This window comes from Spermophilus citellus (assembly GCF_964194105.1).
Source record: "Spermophilus citellus genome assembly, chromosome: 13".
Classification (NCBI taxonomy): Eukaryota; Metazoa; Chordata; class Mammalia; order Rodentia; family Sciuridae; genus Spermophilus; species Spermophilus citellus.
In genome coordinates this window covers 81,294,953-81,310,408 of record NC_138193.1, presented here as the reverse complement: position 1 = coordinate 81,310,408, position 15,456 = coordinate 81,294,953, and the positions used below count along the sequence as shown (strand labels likewise).

Sequence of the window (15,456 nt, the reverse complement as noted above, 5' to 3'; positions counted from 1 at the left end):
TGTTGTGGGCATTCAATAAATACTTACTGAATATGTAAAACATTCACAGAAGACAGGTGAGAAGACAGGTCTGTTTTACATTTTAATCTAAGTGAAATTAGTTACTAAAAATTTTAGTTTTCATTATAGGACAGGCTCTTAAAATTATGATAATAATGATTATCTATATATCTTATTCGTCTTCACAAAGTCCCTATGACGTATATGCTATCATTACCCTAATTTCAGAAAGGAAAGTACAGATGGCCAGGGAGTAAAGGGTGGGTCTCAGATTTAAACCCAGAGAGTCTGGCTGCAGAGTCCCATGCTACGAGCCTCACACTGGCTTCCATGTTAGCAGTGTAGACCTCAGACTTACAATTTGTATTGGGATCTCAAGGTCAATCCTCAATTCTTCTCACAAACTGAAAACATGATTTCAAATTTAAATAGCCCCTACCCTTGCCCTTGTAGTGAACACATGGGTCATGCAACATTGCCTGTCTCCAAGACAGGTTTTAAATAGGACAGTTTCAATAAGAAGTCTATTTCTCATTCATATGTTGTGCTTAAGTTTTTTCCAAAAGAAATCTTAACAGAAATAAATAAGCTTGCATATTTATTCAAAATAAAAAGTTTCTTCTGTAGCATAGAGAAAACAGGAAAGAAAGGATTGATATTTCCAGGCACTATGGCTCTGTGCCACAGGGCAAACTCTCTCTGATGTGCGTAACTGTCCCCCGTGACTCTTTGGCTAGCCTGTCTCTCTCTTAAGGAATGCTCAGTTTCACCCTCAATAGGGAGTAGTAGCTCAGAATGCTCTGAAGGAATATTTAGTGGAAAAGTATGTTGTAGAAAACAGGGTTTAATTTAATGCAAAAGATAATCTGCCAGAATCACAGTGTAACACTGTATCCATGTTTAGAATGAAAAAAGCATAACTAGAGACAGGTAATCTCTCAATAGAAATAAGTTATACAGACAGAGTTTAAAAAAATCCTATATATCAAATCTTCACCTGCTAATGGTATATGAGAAACTAATGTGCATCTTTGGGTACTCAACAGAAGTCACATAAAGTAACTTTACTCACCTGGAGAAGTGCCCCATGAATATGGTTTTGCCGAAAACACTGGTCAGTGCAGTTGGGGAGTGTAGCCAACAGAGTTCGGATGGTATTAGGAATCTGGTCTAGCATAACAAACGGGACCAAGGCACGAGCTGCCATTTCACGGGAGCGGTAGATAGGCGAGTGACCACACCTGAGAAGATAAGGAAACACAAGACCATTCAGTGCTCATCTCTACATCTGTGCCTTTGTATATGCCAGTGCTGTACCTAGAACAACCCAGGAAGTGGGTTGGCTGTAGCTGCTCCTTATCCCAAATGATGTTTTTTATATCACACTTATTCCAAATGATGCTTCCTCTATGTTTGTCTTAGTTTTACGGGTGACTTTGCTTTTGTTCAACACAACTTTAGCATTGTTAGCTAGGACTTGCCATAGTGGACTTCTCTCTCAAACAATTAGTCCTATGATGCTAATAACTGTGTACTTAACAAAAGCAAAGTCATACGGGTTTAAATGTAGATAGGTTTTAGGGACAAGACAATAAACAGGTAGTAGCAAAAAAATGGCTTCCTCCTCAATAATGAAAACAATATGTATTGGGCACTTAGTATGAGCAAAAAGCACTCTGGTAAATGCCAATGAAAAATAAGATCACTACTAGTATTTCTGGGGAGCCCATGCTCTAGTTGGTACAATTTGAAAAGCTGACCAAAGTACAAGAAAATATGGGAAAATGATAAGCAAGAAATTGTGACGTTATGCCTATAGGAAGTCTGGGGAGGAAGGGCGGGAATCAGGAAAGCATGATTCAAGTAAATGAAAAGAAAACAGGACAGTTGTATAAAGCAAGGGTAGAAATGCCCATAGGTAGATGTGTCTGGCTCAAGTAGAGGCTGATGAATAACAGTGGAAGGTAGGGGCGAGCAGTGGGTCAGGCCACCCTGGGAGTGGCACAAATGCCAGACCTCATACTCTGAACTTACTGTTAAGAGGACAAGAGATGGCCGCATGTTATACATCCTTGCCTTAAACCTGGAACAACTGGTACTTTGAGATTCTACAAAGTCACTGGAAAGACAGGTTGTCTAAGCGCCATTTGACTTTGTAAAGCTCAGAACCTAAGAGGCCATAACCATTTTGCAGAAGCTGTGCACTGGAGAGCCTCCACAGACACAGAATTGATTATTTGAGAGGGGAGTACAATATGATAGGTCCTAGCTTAAGTAAGTTCTCTCGACTTCGTGATCTTTCATCCAATTTAAAAAAAAAAAAAAAACTTACAGAAATGTCTTAGATGCCAAGGGCAAGGGTGGGAAAAATCAGAAGATGATAGACTCTACAGGGGAAAGGGGTAGATTCTCAACTTTCTTCAAAGGAATTCTCAAGAAATTTTATTCTAAGAAGAAACTAGGAAGAAAGGAGAAAGACATACAGGTGGAAAACAGTTTGATTTTTTCCCTGAAAGGGTAGATGCATCAGGAAGTCCACGGGCACACAGTTTCAGGGAAGGGAAGCACCAGTCTCACATCATACCATGGGAAGATGCTGAGAGCTAAGGTTCTAGAAGGTAGCTAGAGAGTTCCCACTGGTCTTTGACTAGGTTCTGAACACACACCCATTTTCTCCTTATTTTTCCTTTAAAATGATGAAATGTTTCGTTTGTAATTGGCAAACACAGTAAAATGTTTGCTTTGGCCTATGGGGGAAGAAAACTTCATTTGACAAAGAAAAGAAAATACTCTGAAAATGCTTTGAGATTTAATTAGCAAGTGACCTCACTCAGCACAGCAGTCATTTGTCAGAAGCTTCCCTGGCTGTCCTTCCCCACCCATCCCCACCCCTCCAACGCACACACTCTGTGTTATAGTGTGTTTTATGTTACCGAAAGGGCTCTTGTATATAAATGTTTCCTTTCAAATACAAATAACTCTGACATGGTTACAGATGTTTAGTTTCCAATTAGCAGTAACCCTACACTCAAGAATGCCCCTCCTTTAGCTCCTGACCTTTTGCAAATGATGATTTCCCAAAGGAATCTGGCATCCATACAGGAGAAAGAATGGAAAGTGGGAAAAATGCCAGAACTTTCTGCTTTCAGATACCCTGTACTAGGGTACTCTATAAACCCCATAACCAGGTTAAAAAGCAAAACAAAACTGCTCAAAAGGTAATGTAATTGCCAAAGAAGAAAGAAGCCATTTTTTAAAGTAGTATTTAATTAAATGACATTAATTATAAAGCAATGATTAAATGTAATTTCAAACTTCCTTCTAGTACAAATTGTTTAAATGGAAGGTTAGATGATAGTTGAATTTACACATATATGTATACATAAACACTAAGCAAAAACACATTTCCAGGTTACCATTTTGCAAGCTATTGAGAGGAGGGAGCCAGAGTAGTGAGAAAATTTAGAACCTAGTGACTACCAGGATTAAAAAATTGGAACATCTGGGTTTTCACTCTGCTTTGGACACTAAGTTTTTTGAGTTGGCAAGTCCCAGTAACCTCTGAGTCTCAGTCCAGTTGAGAGGCGTGCAGTAATCTACATCCAGCCCTCTGATGTGCTCTCCAGGGAGCGCTCCAAGAAGGTGCTTTGGAAACACAAAGTTGTTTCGATGCACTGTGCCCATGGCTTGCCAAGTGCTAGCACACTGCTGAACTGCTGGCCTCTAGGTAGCCCCAAAGAGAGATTTAAATCATGGGGTAATTCTACACTGTTTTAAAAAGATAAGACAATAAACTGATGACATGAAGACAAACAGGTTCTTTCTTTGGCCTCTATTAACAATGATGAGGAAGAGTTTCCAGCCTCTGTGTGTGCTGCACTGCTGGGGGTTGAACTCAGGACCTCACACCTGCCAGGCAAGTACCACTGAGCTACATCCCCTGCCCATCTCCAGCCTTTCTGAAAAAAAGGATACCCTCCATCTCCCAGAATCCACTTCTTCTGTAAAGTAAAGCAAACAAATTGAGGTCTTGAAGGTCATATCAACTTTTATCATTGTCTGAAAATCATTTCCTAAATAGCCCTGTGTGTACTCTAAGCCCGTTTTGGGCATCTACAAAGCCTACAAGACATGCAGATACTAATGCCTTTCAACTTCTAGTCTCTCACTCCAATAAGTTCATTCCATGTTCGCTTTATGTATTTATTTAAGATGTGGTTTTTGCTATGTTGCCCAGTTTGGCCTTGATCTTCTGGGCTCAAGTGATCCTCTTGCCTCTAGCTGGGAACACAGGCCTGTGCAACCACACCTGGCCCAATGTTCATTTTAATCACATATTTGTTATCCTGGCATTGTGTGACAAGAAAAAATGATGCATTTTTAATTACAATACTTGTATTCTGCAATTGTATAGTTCTTGGCAGTTTATGAGATGCCTGTATACCTGTAATCTCTTTACTATGCAACATTCCTGTAGGACAAGAGGGAATTAACAGGTGAAAAATAAGACAAAACTCAGGAAGGTCAGGTAGACCCCCTGCCAGGATGTGTAAGCAGCAGTGCCCAGGGCAGAATTGTGAGCCACGGCTCCAAGAGAGAGTTCCTTGGCTACCCCAAGCTGTTGCTCACACCTGGAAGTCAAGGAAGCATAAAAGTATCTACCAGATATAAAAACACATGCTCATGCCAGGGGCAGTGGCACTCATCTATAATCTCAGCAGCTTGGGAGGCTGAGGTAGGAGGATCCAAGTTCAAAGCCAGCCTCAGCAATCAGCAAGGGACTAAGCAACTCAGTGAGACCCTGTCTCTAAATAAAATACAAAATAGGGCTGGGGATGTGACTCAGTGGTTGAGTGCCCCTGAGTTCAATCCGCCCTCCCAAACACATACACACACAAATACACACACTTTCATTTACAAGTATATGGAAAATCTCCAAATAAGTTCAGTTTTTTATTAACATTTTCAGGATTATGAACACACACTGGAGCCTAATATAAACTATGGACTTCCTCAAAAGAGAGACTTATGAACATATAAATGTACACACACACACACACACACACACACACACACACACACACACATTTTCCCATATAGTTTATCCACGTCAAGAATCCCCAGATTCTTTGGCACACACTGGATGGCCACACAGTGTGGCAGTCAGGTGTGTGCTCTATTTCATGTGACATAACAATGGAATTAGGACACTGCTCACGGGGGAACCACTAGCTCAGGGGAATACATGCTGGTCACAAATCTGTGGTACCCACGGAGACACACATGCTATGGAGCAGGATAACAAAGGGAAGTGGGAGGGAGAGTTGGAATGGCTTTCTGGAGGAGAGAGCACCAAGGTATATATCATCCTTCCAACCTTTGTACCTAACACTTCAGAAACCAGGCAAGTTTAGAATGCAGTATTCTGAGCACAGGAGGACTATTCTGCCGAGACCATTCTAACTTCCCCTTTCACAGGGCGCAGCGGAGTACTTATAAGGTGTTTCCCCTTGTACATTCACCCTCTGAATCTGTTCCTTCCCTAAAGAATTCAAAGGTTAAGTGGGTGCAGAGCACCAAAACTGTTTCTGCCCACCCAACCTATAGGGAGATCCACTAAGTACCCAGCGCATACATACACTGGGCTAGGTTACAGAGCAGAGAGAAAAAAGTTACTGCCTAGGCCACAAGGAACCAACAGACTAGTGGGGAAGATGGAAAAATGAAACAACAATTCTCAGGGCCAAGGTCAGCATCATTCTATCTCAAGGTGAGTTCCCCTATTTCACAGGAACCTCAGTCTTTGAAAGTCTTAGTTGGTTTCAGGCTCTAGCCAATATCCGCTTCGACTCTTCCTCACTAACATAATTTTTAATGCTCCCCTGGTTCCTCCTTAATCCAAGACCCCTACCTCCAGTGCTGATCTTTGATTTTTAGGCTATACTCTATACCATAGTAAAGGTCTCCAAAGTTCAGATGATGATGGACAGGAGCCCCCACTTAATCAAAGTTAGCACTTTGGGAGCTGAGCTGAGTTCAAATAAGCTGTGTCTGACCACCCTCACGATACCTACTGAGGGAATTCAAGAATGCCTGACCATTACTGTTTCTCATATGGTATGGCTGCCTGGTTTTGGGAAATGGTCACCCACTGGCAACCCACAATTGAGATGACCCTTTTGCTGAAGGTAGGGTAAGACTAAGCAGCCTCCTGGTTATACTGCTCATTTTGGTTTTTGTTTGTTTTTTAAAAAAACTTTCTTCCTATATTTATTTTGTCAAGCCAACTACCATTTAATCTGTAATTCCCTGAACACTTGCAATGAATGTCCTTTCACCCTTGCATCCTTGGGAAACGTCTCATCTGAATTCTGCTAAGGAATGACCTCAGAATCAATCACTGTGCAGGTACTGCACTTGCACAGTTGGCTGTCAGAGCAGGGGAGGACTCATCTACCTTTCCCACAGTATCCCTCAGGCCATCATGTCTACTAGAATGAAATGATCTTGAGAGCAGAAACAGGGTCTTCATAGAGCACACAGGACAGGAGTCAAGAACATATTCTGGAATCCAGCAGACCTAAGTTTAAATCCAAGTCCTACCACTTACTACTGTGTGACCCTGTACAAGCAAGTAAACTTTCTAAATTCTTCATATACCACAAAGGGCCGTTGTAAAGCTTAAATGAGATAAAGCATGTAAAACACAATGCCTATCAGACAGGTAGTGATCAAAAAGTAGCTATTATCAAATCTAATAAGTGGAATAATGTGAAAACTTAAAACCTCCATTAACATATATACACTCTCTCTATTTTTCTCCAGTGTTCTGTCTCAACAACTGTCCAGGAAACAGCCCTGCCTGTACCAAAGAGGCTCTTCATGCTTACTACACCTACCCTTCTCCCTCCTCACCAAACGAGCTGCAACAAGGGGCAGGAAGCTGGGGTTTCTTTGGCACCTACTGACTATTCTCTGGGTTCAGGGTCCAAATCTATTTTCTGTTGATTCTGGTGATATTCCACCAGACTTCTTTTTCATGTGGTTTAAATCTTGCATTGAGAAAAGCATGTGCTTTTAAAAGCATGTGTATATACATATACATGTATAAAAAAGAGAAATACTAAAAAAATAAGTTTGTATCTAGTGAATGTGAAAAGGCAGTCATTCTCTGTGTTTTGGTACTATTAACCATGTTGCAATTCCGGGCATCCCTAAAACCATTCTCTGCATTCTTGGAGAATACAGCAATGGTCAAGGATGCCAGATTCTCTACTTGTCCTTCCTAGACCCATTTTCAAGTCATCAAAAGATCTACCACCACCTGAACTACTTGCTCCTTTCCTGTAACTCAAAAAAGTTGCATTTACTGTAATTGTGCACTCTGCACAGCTCATGAATTTCTTTATTTAAATATATTTCTTAGAAAAGCAGTGGGTTCAGGACTTTTCAAGTTTGATTTTCTAAAGTCCTTCATTTGGGTATTAAGGGGAAAGTAAGAACAGTAGAGAGTGCTGAGCTAAAAACTGTACATCTCCAGAAGTCTGTGTGGAAAGTCTTCTAAATCTAACAAACAAAATAAAGCAAAAATTATTATGCTTTTGGGGCTGAGATTGTGGCTCAGTGGTAGAGCGCTTGCCTAGCACAGGCGGGACCCGGGTTCGATCCCCAGCACCACATAAAAATAAAGGCATTGTGTTGTGTCCATCTACACCTAAAAAAATAAATATTAAAAAACGAAACAAAAAAACCCTATTATGCTTTTGAGGTAGAATGTTTAGTTTAAATCCCTGGACCTACCAAGTAGCTCAAAAGTAATACTGCTCTTTAAAAATTAAGACTCTTCATCATGTTAAAACCTTTCTAAATATACTTTTATGGCAGTGACATTTTATGCTGACAATAATAAGCCATGATAGAATATTTTAAAACTTTAGTGCATGACCAATTGGGACAAGCTAAACAGCAGCCTGGGCCTTAGCAGATGCATGATTTTGAGGCCACCTTGACTCTGGCTCTCAGTTACCAAGGTTTTTGCCCAGGCTGATCTGCCACAGAATGTAAATTCTAGGCTATGAAAATAGGAGCTGCCAGGAGCTGGGAAGTGGTTTCCATCACCTTGATATCTCTCTCTCTTTTTTAAAAATTAATTAATTTATTTTAATTGGGTATATATGACAGAAGAATGCATTTGGATTCATTGTACACAATTGCAACACAACTTCACATTTCTATGGTTATACATAATGTAGCATTACACCATCCTACAAGAACTGGGCACAGCACTCAGCCACATAATGTGGCAAGGACACAAGGTCACAGAGATAATGGCTGCTAGCATTCATGTCATTCCTTTTAGTGCAAGGAAATAAAGTAAGGGAATTTTTCCACCAAAGAAAAGGAAAGGTTTACAGTGTGGTGATTATTTTAAAAAGCTTTTGGAAGAATGTGCTTTAATTATTTAGAATTACAGCCAGGGGCTGGGGGTGTAGCTCAGGTGGTAGAGCACTTGCCTAGTATGTGCAAGGCCATGGGTTTAATCCCCAGTATGGGGGCTGGGTAAAAAGCCACAAAACAGAATTACAACCAGGTATAGTGAAACATACCTGTAATCCTACCTATTCAGGAGAATTATGCAGGAGGATAGCAAATTCAAGACCAGCTGAGGGAACATAGAGAAATCTGTCTCAAGCTCAGTGGAAGAGCACTTGCCTAGTATGCCAAGGCTCTGGTTTCAACCCCCAGTACCCACCCCACACACAGAAAATCGGAATTACTAATATTCCTTCTCCTCCTTCTTCTTCCTTTTTCTTTGTGCAGAATTGGGAATTGAACCCAGGGGCACGCTACCACTGAGCTGCATCCCCAACACTTTTTTGTTGTGTTGTTATTGTTGTTTTGCAGTAAGGGGGATTGAACCCAGGTGTGTCTGACCTATGAGCTACTTCCCTGCCCCTTTTTACTTTATATTTTGAGACAAGATCTCACCAAGTAGCCCAGGTTGGCCTCATACTTGTGAACTTCCCACTTCAATCTCCAGAGATCCTGAGATTACAGGCATGCGCCTAGCATGATGCCCACTGTGTCAAATATTTCTTAAATAAATGAAAGGATGCATGATTTCTGTATATTAATCCCTTGTTACTCATTCTTATCAAAACAGAGATGAAGTATGAAAATTATGTTTCATTTAAATTTTTCATCATTTTTTGCCTAGACAACAACAAATGCAATTTGAAAATAAATCCATTGGTTATCATGGGGTGATACTTTCAAGTATTTTATCCCACCTTTATACTCAGATAAACCCTATACAACAAGTACACAATATTATATAAATATATGTTGGTTTTTCACTTTAGTGGGAACTTGTACAAAATGATGAGTCCAAATAAAACATAACCACAACCAAATAAAAGGCCTTGTACTGATTTATTTCTGTCATGACTGTGGATGTGGAATCCTTTACAAGCAATTTATCCCACTAATTCCAATGATTAGAATTTGTATTTGCAGACCTCATTCACAATGAATTGACAGACTAAATATGTTTTCTACCAATCTAATTAGTCTTTAACAAAACAAAGCCTTACAGCTTTATAAAGTGCTACCTTTTAAAAGGCAAATTAGTCACAGGACTTTGAGCCAAAGGCATCCACCAAATTGTATACTTTCTTCAAAATATAGAACCCATATCATACTGGGCTAGGTTCCACAAAGGATTTGGCAATGTCCCCTGCTGTCCTCTATCATCATTGATCACTTCAGGTCAAATTACCCTTCAGTCACTTGAAATATCATATTTATTTAGAGAGAAGTTCAAAATGCCTGAATAAAAATCTTTAATATTTTTAATGACAAGCAAAGATAAACATAGGTCAGAATCTTCATGGGCTTAGGAAAAAATAATAAGTCATCAGCTTTAAGGGACTGTTTTGGTGAAGTGAAACCTTCTCATGAAGCAGAAACACACGGTTTCCTTTGTGTGTCTTTTAAGTGAGATTACTTTTGCAACATCCTCAAATTAAAATATTAGTATCTAACAATGTAGCCAGAGGCAAGTTACATAATGTCCTCTCATATTCCCTTCTGTAAAAGGTTATTTTAGAAGAAGTGATCTCTACAGTTTCCTTCAATAACAAGATCCTATAAATCAATGGGCATTTAAACAGTCCAGGCAGATAGCTATCTTTTTTTTATTCTCACATATCTTTATGGTCTCTTTTGACTTGTTCCATTGCTTAATCTCATAATAATATTGATGCTGATAATAAAAATTTTATGCCTAACACTAACCATACTCAATCTCCCTACAGTTGGAGCCAACATCCTCCAGTTTGGGCAATCTGTGGAGTTAGAGAACAAATGACCAGTGTTTTCTACATACAGGAAAACCCTTCATTAGCTCTACTGGAATCCTGTCATTAAAGCACCCCTGACTCTTCCCATCCAAGGGCCACAACAACCCCAAGTCCTTTAATCACAGAAAACCTCCTCTCTAGAATCTAGTTAATTATTTTACCTCTACAGAGAGTTAAATTAATCTGTCCAATACCATCAGCAAAAACAATGATTGGTGCTACTGCTGGATGAGAGAAATTTGAGCATTTCTTTTAATATGATTGCTCTGTAGAGATTGCAATTTGTTTTTGCTGAAGTTAATTAATGCCCCTGAATGACCTTCCTCATGTTTCGTAGCAACACTTCAAGCTAAAATCAGAAAGAATGACTTTTTAAAAACCATAAAGTACATGGAAAGTCTTGAAAAATCCCAAGAAATTGCACTTTTTTTTTGGGGGGGGGCCTGGAAAAAATAGCACAAAAGAGCAAGGGATACTAAGATGTTAGCAAGAGACCCATCCCAGGGAAGATATCTTCTCTCAAATGAAAACTTCAGCTAGGTAAACTGAGTCATACTTCTGCATGCCTACAGTATCCCAAATAGACTACAGCCAGCCCTTTTAAAAATAAGTCCAGGGAAAGTTTTACATCCTCCTTTGGTTGATCCATGCCCATGTTTAGACTGCCACAGTCAAAAAGTACTTCCTTCTGTGTAAGTAGACTCCTTCTTGCTGTAATTTAATTTTGTTTTTCTGGTTCTACATGCCAGAGAAATAAATGAATCTAAGCCTAAAAGACTTGGTCCCAGAATACACTCGAAATAAGAAAACAAACAACCCAGTTTAAAAAAAAAATGGGTCAAAGCTCTGAACAGACACTTCAGCAAAGAAGATATATGGATGGCACATAAACACATGTAAAAGATGCTCAACATCCCCAGTTGTTTGGGAAGTTCAAATTAATATCCCAAGTAGACATAACTACATACTCACTAAAAAGGCTAAAATGAAAAACATCGAGCACACGAAGTGTTGGCTAGGACATGGAACAACTGGAACTCTCATACTCTGTTGGTGGGAATGTAAAATGGAAAACAAATTGTTCAGTTTCTTAAAAAGTCAAACATACACCAACCATATAGTTCACCCATTCCACTTCTGTATGTTTATTCTAGAGAAATGAAAGCATGTCTAGAATAAGACTTGTACATGAAATCTTCATAGCAACTCATTTATAATGGTCCCAAATTGGATACAACATAAATGTCTAAAATAGTTGAGTACATAAATAAATATATGGTAGATCAATATGATGGAATTCTATTTGTTGATAAAAAGGAAAAAAAATCATGGGTACGTGTAACAAATAGCTGAATCTCAAAATAATTAGGCTGAGTGAAAAAGACAAAATAGAACGCGTACTATATGTTTTAATTTACATGAAATACAAAGAAGTGCAAATTAACTTAGAGTGACAGAACCCGGAACAGCCAGTGCCAGCAATGGGGTGGCTGTGTAAGGATTACAAAGGGTGAAGGATATGTTCACTATCTTGATGATGGTGATGGTTTTAGGTTGTATATAAACTTATCAAACTATACATTTTAAACATGTGCAGTTTATGTCAGACCTCACTGAAACTGTTCTTAAAGAAAATCCTATCATATCCACTAGAAAAGTTGAGGTATAATCCTGTCTTGTTTTCTCTTCTCTTCCTCTAGCCCTATCTCTGGAACGTCCTGTCTTCTCTCCCTCAGATTAAACAAGTCCAGCTATTTCTTTTAAACGTTTCCAACCAGAATTAACTTTTCCTTGTGCTCTCTTAAAAAATCAAATCAATAAATACTTAAGTCCTAATAATCACATAAGAACTAAAAACCAAAAATGTTTTTAGGACAATGTTCTGAAGCTTCCACATGCTCTCTTCTAGACAATCTCAGAGAGATTAAGTAACTTGCCCAAGCTCACAAAGGAAGTGAGTGAACAAGCTGGATTCAAAGTCAGGTGCCTCTAACTCAAAGCCTACACTAGGGGCTAGGGTTGTGGCTCAGCGGTAGAGCACTCGCCTAGTACATGTGAGGCCCTGGGTTCGATCCTTAGCACCACATAAAAATAAATAAATAAAATAAAGGTATTATGTACAACTAAAGAAAGAAAGAAAGAAAAAAAGCCTACACTAACTATTGAAACTGATGCACTCCAATTCTAAGGCATTTTTCCCATCAAAGAACTGAACAATAATACATATTAAAAGAAATTCAGCTGTATTACTTTTAAGTGTACATACAACTCAAATTATTCAACCAAGAGATGCCAAATCTGATGGACCGTCTTCAATAAACTCATCTGCATTTGGTAGTACAATTTTCCATGTGAGCTATTAAGGTAAAACAGATTTTCTCCTCTTCTTGAGTAGATTAAACCAATTTTATATATTAAATACCCCCCAAAGTTGCCTTTTCCATAGCAAAAAGGTAACTTTCAATTCAAACCAGTTTGAATAATCCCAAATTCTGAAAAAACCAAGCCAAATCAGTGACTGTCCTCACTGGATATAGTCCAAATGAATGCACAATGGAGACAGCTGTGCAAAGTCCAAAGATGAAACAAAACTGAGCACACACACGTACCCTGCCACTAATTAAAAATATACTAGTGTTACAAGTATACAGTTTCAGTGGTGGTGTTATCTTTGTTCAGAAGCATGGTACATTATTGTAAAGCTGAAGCTATCTAGCATTTAATTAGGTTACTAATTATGGGGAGACTCATATTACCTTCAAGTCTTTTCCTGGATTGTGACCATGCCTTAATGTATTAATTTCATGGTGATTATATTTTAAGATGGGGCACATTTAAATGCAGAGTACTGGTCACATTCTCCAAAATGTCCACAAGATTTTAGCTATGTATAGTTTGAGACATTTACTAGAAAAAAAAAATCACCATTAATTCTCACTCCTAATTTTAACAGGCAAGAGATATTTTACACTGCATTTTAAGTATAAGTTAGCATTCCACAGTCTTCACCCAAAGTATACATATAAATATCAACAGAAACAAAAAAAATCATTAAGTGACATTCTGTATTTCCATTTGTGTCCAATCAACTAATAAATTCAGCCTTAATGCACTATCATCTTACTCCCTAGCTCTCCTCTATGCCTATCAGAAATAAAATAAAGTCAGTGCAAAATGTATGAGTCATTATTCTTCAGTCATGCCAAGGCCATAACCTTTAACCTAAGATTACAAATAAAGTGCTATGTGTGAAATTCAATACTGTTTAACTTTTGGGTGTTGAGGTCTAATAAATATAACATTTCGGAAGAAAATTAAAACATTCTGGATCAATTCCATTCATTTTCATGATTTCCTCAGTAGATTTCTATGGCTTTGACTAAGTTTGCTAGTGTGCAGATCCGGGATAAACTGATGAAGTTTGGCATCATTTAGTTTATAATCTGTATCACCAGTTAGTACAAGGCACAGAAATGTTCACTCCCCTATGCACTTCAAAGTACTTCATTTATTATCTAAACAGTTATTCTGACAAAACCATTAGTCAAGAAGAAAGTAAAGATATCTTATTTTTTAAACGACGCAACTTTCACACCAGACTGCTTTAACCACCCATGCTATTTCTGGCAAAGTTTTTATTTCCTAAAGAATACATTCCCTGTCGCCATTCCAATTTTTTCTTACCTATGAGAAGGCCAGGGCTTGTTTTTAATTAGTTTTCACTCAAAGTGAGCTTTTATATATTTCAAGATTTACCTTAACTTTTCCCTAAGTCCCTCATTTTTCTAGCCTCTTCTAAGGAAATACTAAATTTAAATATGAGCAAGCGCCTGCAAAAATCAAGTTGACTTTATTAGCTAACTTCAAGTGATGACAGGGATGAACCAGGAGACATGCACACAAGGTAAAAACAAGACACTTTTTACGTTGGAGCTCTGAGCGAGGGCTTTTGGAGTTAATAAGAACTAAGTTTCATGATTTAGAATGAGGTATATTCTCTTATTCGCTTTTTCTTTCTTTTATTCTTCAAATTCGTACTGCAGGTATATTACCAGATAACATGCTTGTAGGATTTTGTCTTATGAAAAACACAGTGCTCTGGTCTTCAGAAACCCACATCACCAGTGAGCTGAGAGGGTAGGTTGAATTATGTCCATAGTCTTGTTAGCAAAGATGGATTGGGCTGCAGACCAAACCAAATAAGACAACATGAGGTCAGATATGAACTTGTTTAGTAAAGAAACATAACTTTGTCAACCATTTTAGCCATTTTTAGGAGTACAGTTCAGTGGCATCAAGTATATTTACTAAAACTACCAAGTAGTTTTACTTTAGTTTCAAGTGGACTCCAGCCTCAATGTCTGGATATACAGTCAATCACTGGTTGATGCTCATGGCTTCACAGAGATAAATGCCATTCTATTTTCAGGTAACCTCCTCAATATTCAGAGCCAGAGCTCAATCAGCACAGTAGAGTTGTCTACTGAGGTGAGGAATAGGCTGCCCAAACCAAGCATTTGTCTATTTCCTTCCAGATGGAAGATAGAAACTTTGATCTTCTCTTCCTTGCCATTAAGCAAAGAAGGAACCCACTATTCCCTGACCTTTGGGAGTTTTGCAAATTTCAGACTGCAGTTCAGAACACAGACAAGAAACTGTCCAAGAAAAACATGCCCCAAATGAACAGGATATAAACAAAGCTGTAATGAGGTAATTAATGGTAGGGACTTGACTCCCCTCACTTTGCTTCTCTGATAACAATCTGGCATTTTATCAGCAGCGTCTTTTATCTGGAAGGATTCACTGTGTTCTGCTGCCTGGAACTATTCTGGGAGGGGACAAAGACACGCTTTCATCTTGGAAAGGAAATGGAACTACATCTAGAAGGGGTAAGGAAGAGTCAAAGCCGTAAAAAGACCTCCAAGTCTTTCTTTGCCAGAAGGGAGAGGTAAATGGAAAATAGGATGCCCTGTTTCCCTGAAAGCATAGAAGCAAGTTCTAATGGGAAAGAAGTCACAGAGTCCTCAGCCAGGCCACAAGAGTGATGACTCCGTGCTTCCCGCCTTTGTTCCAATTCTGCACCTTCTCCCCATTG

The 15,456-nt window shown here is 38.8% G+C and overlaps 1 protein-coding gene across 1 annotated transcript in view; it reads right to left on the bottom strand.

Annotated features, from left to right (window-relative positions):
* The window catches only part of THADA (THADA armadillo repeat containing), a 329,564-nt gene that overhangs the window by 137,727 nt on the left and 176,381 nt on the right, over positions 1–15,456 (bottom strand). The window contains exon 29 of the mRNA XM_081264069.1: positions 1,073–1,241. Within this exon, the coding sequence (XP_081120195.1) occupies positions 1,073–1,241 (169 nt within the window). The remainder of the gene's footprint in view (positions 1–1,072; positions 1,242–15,456) is intronic.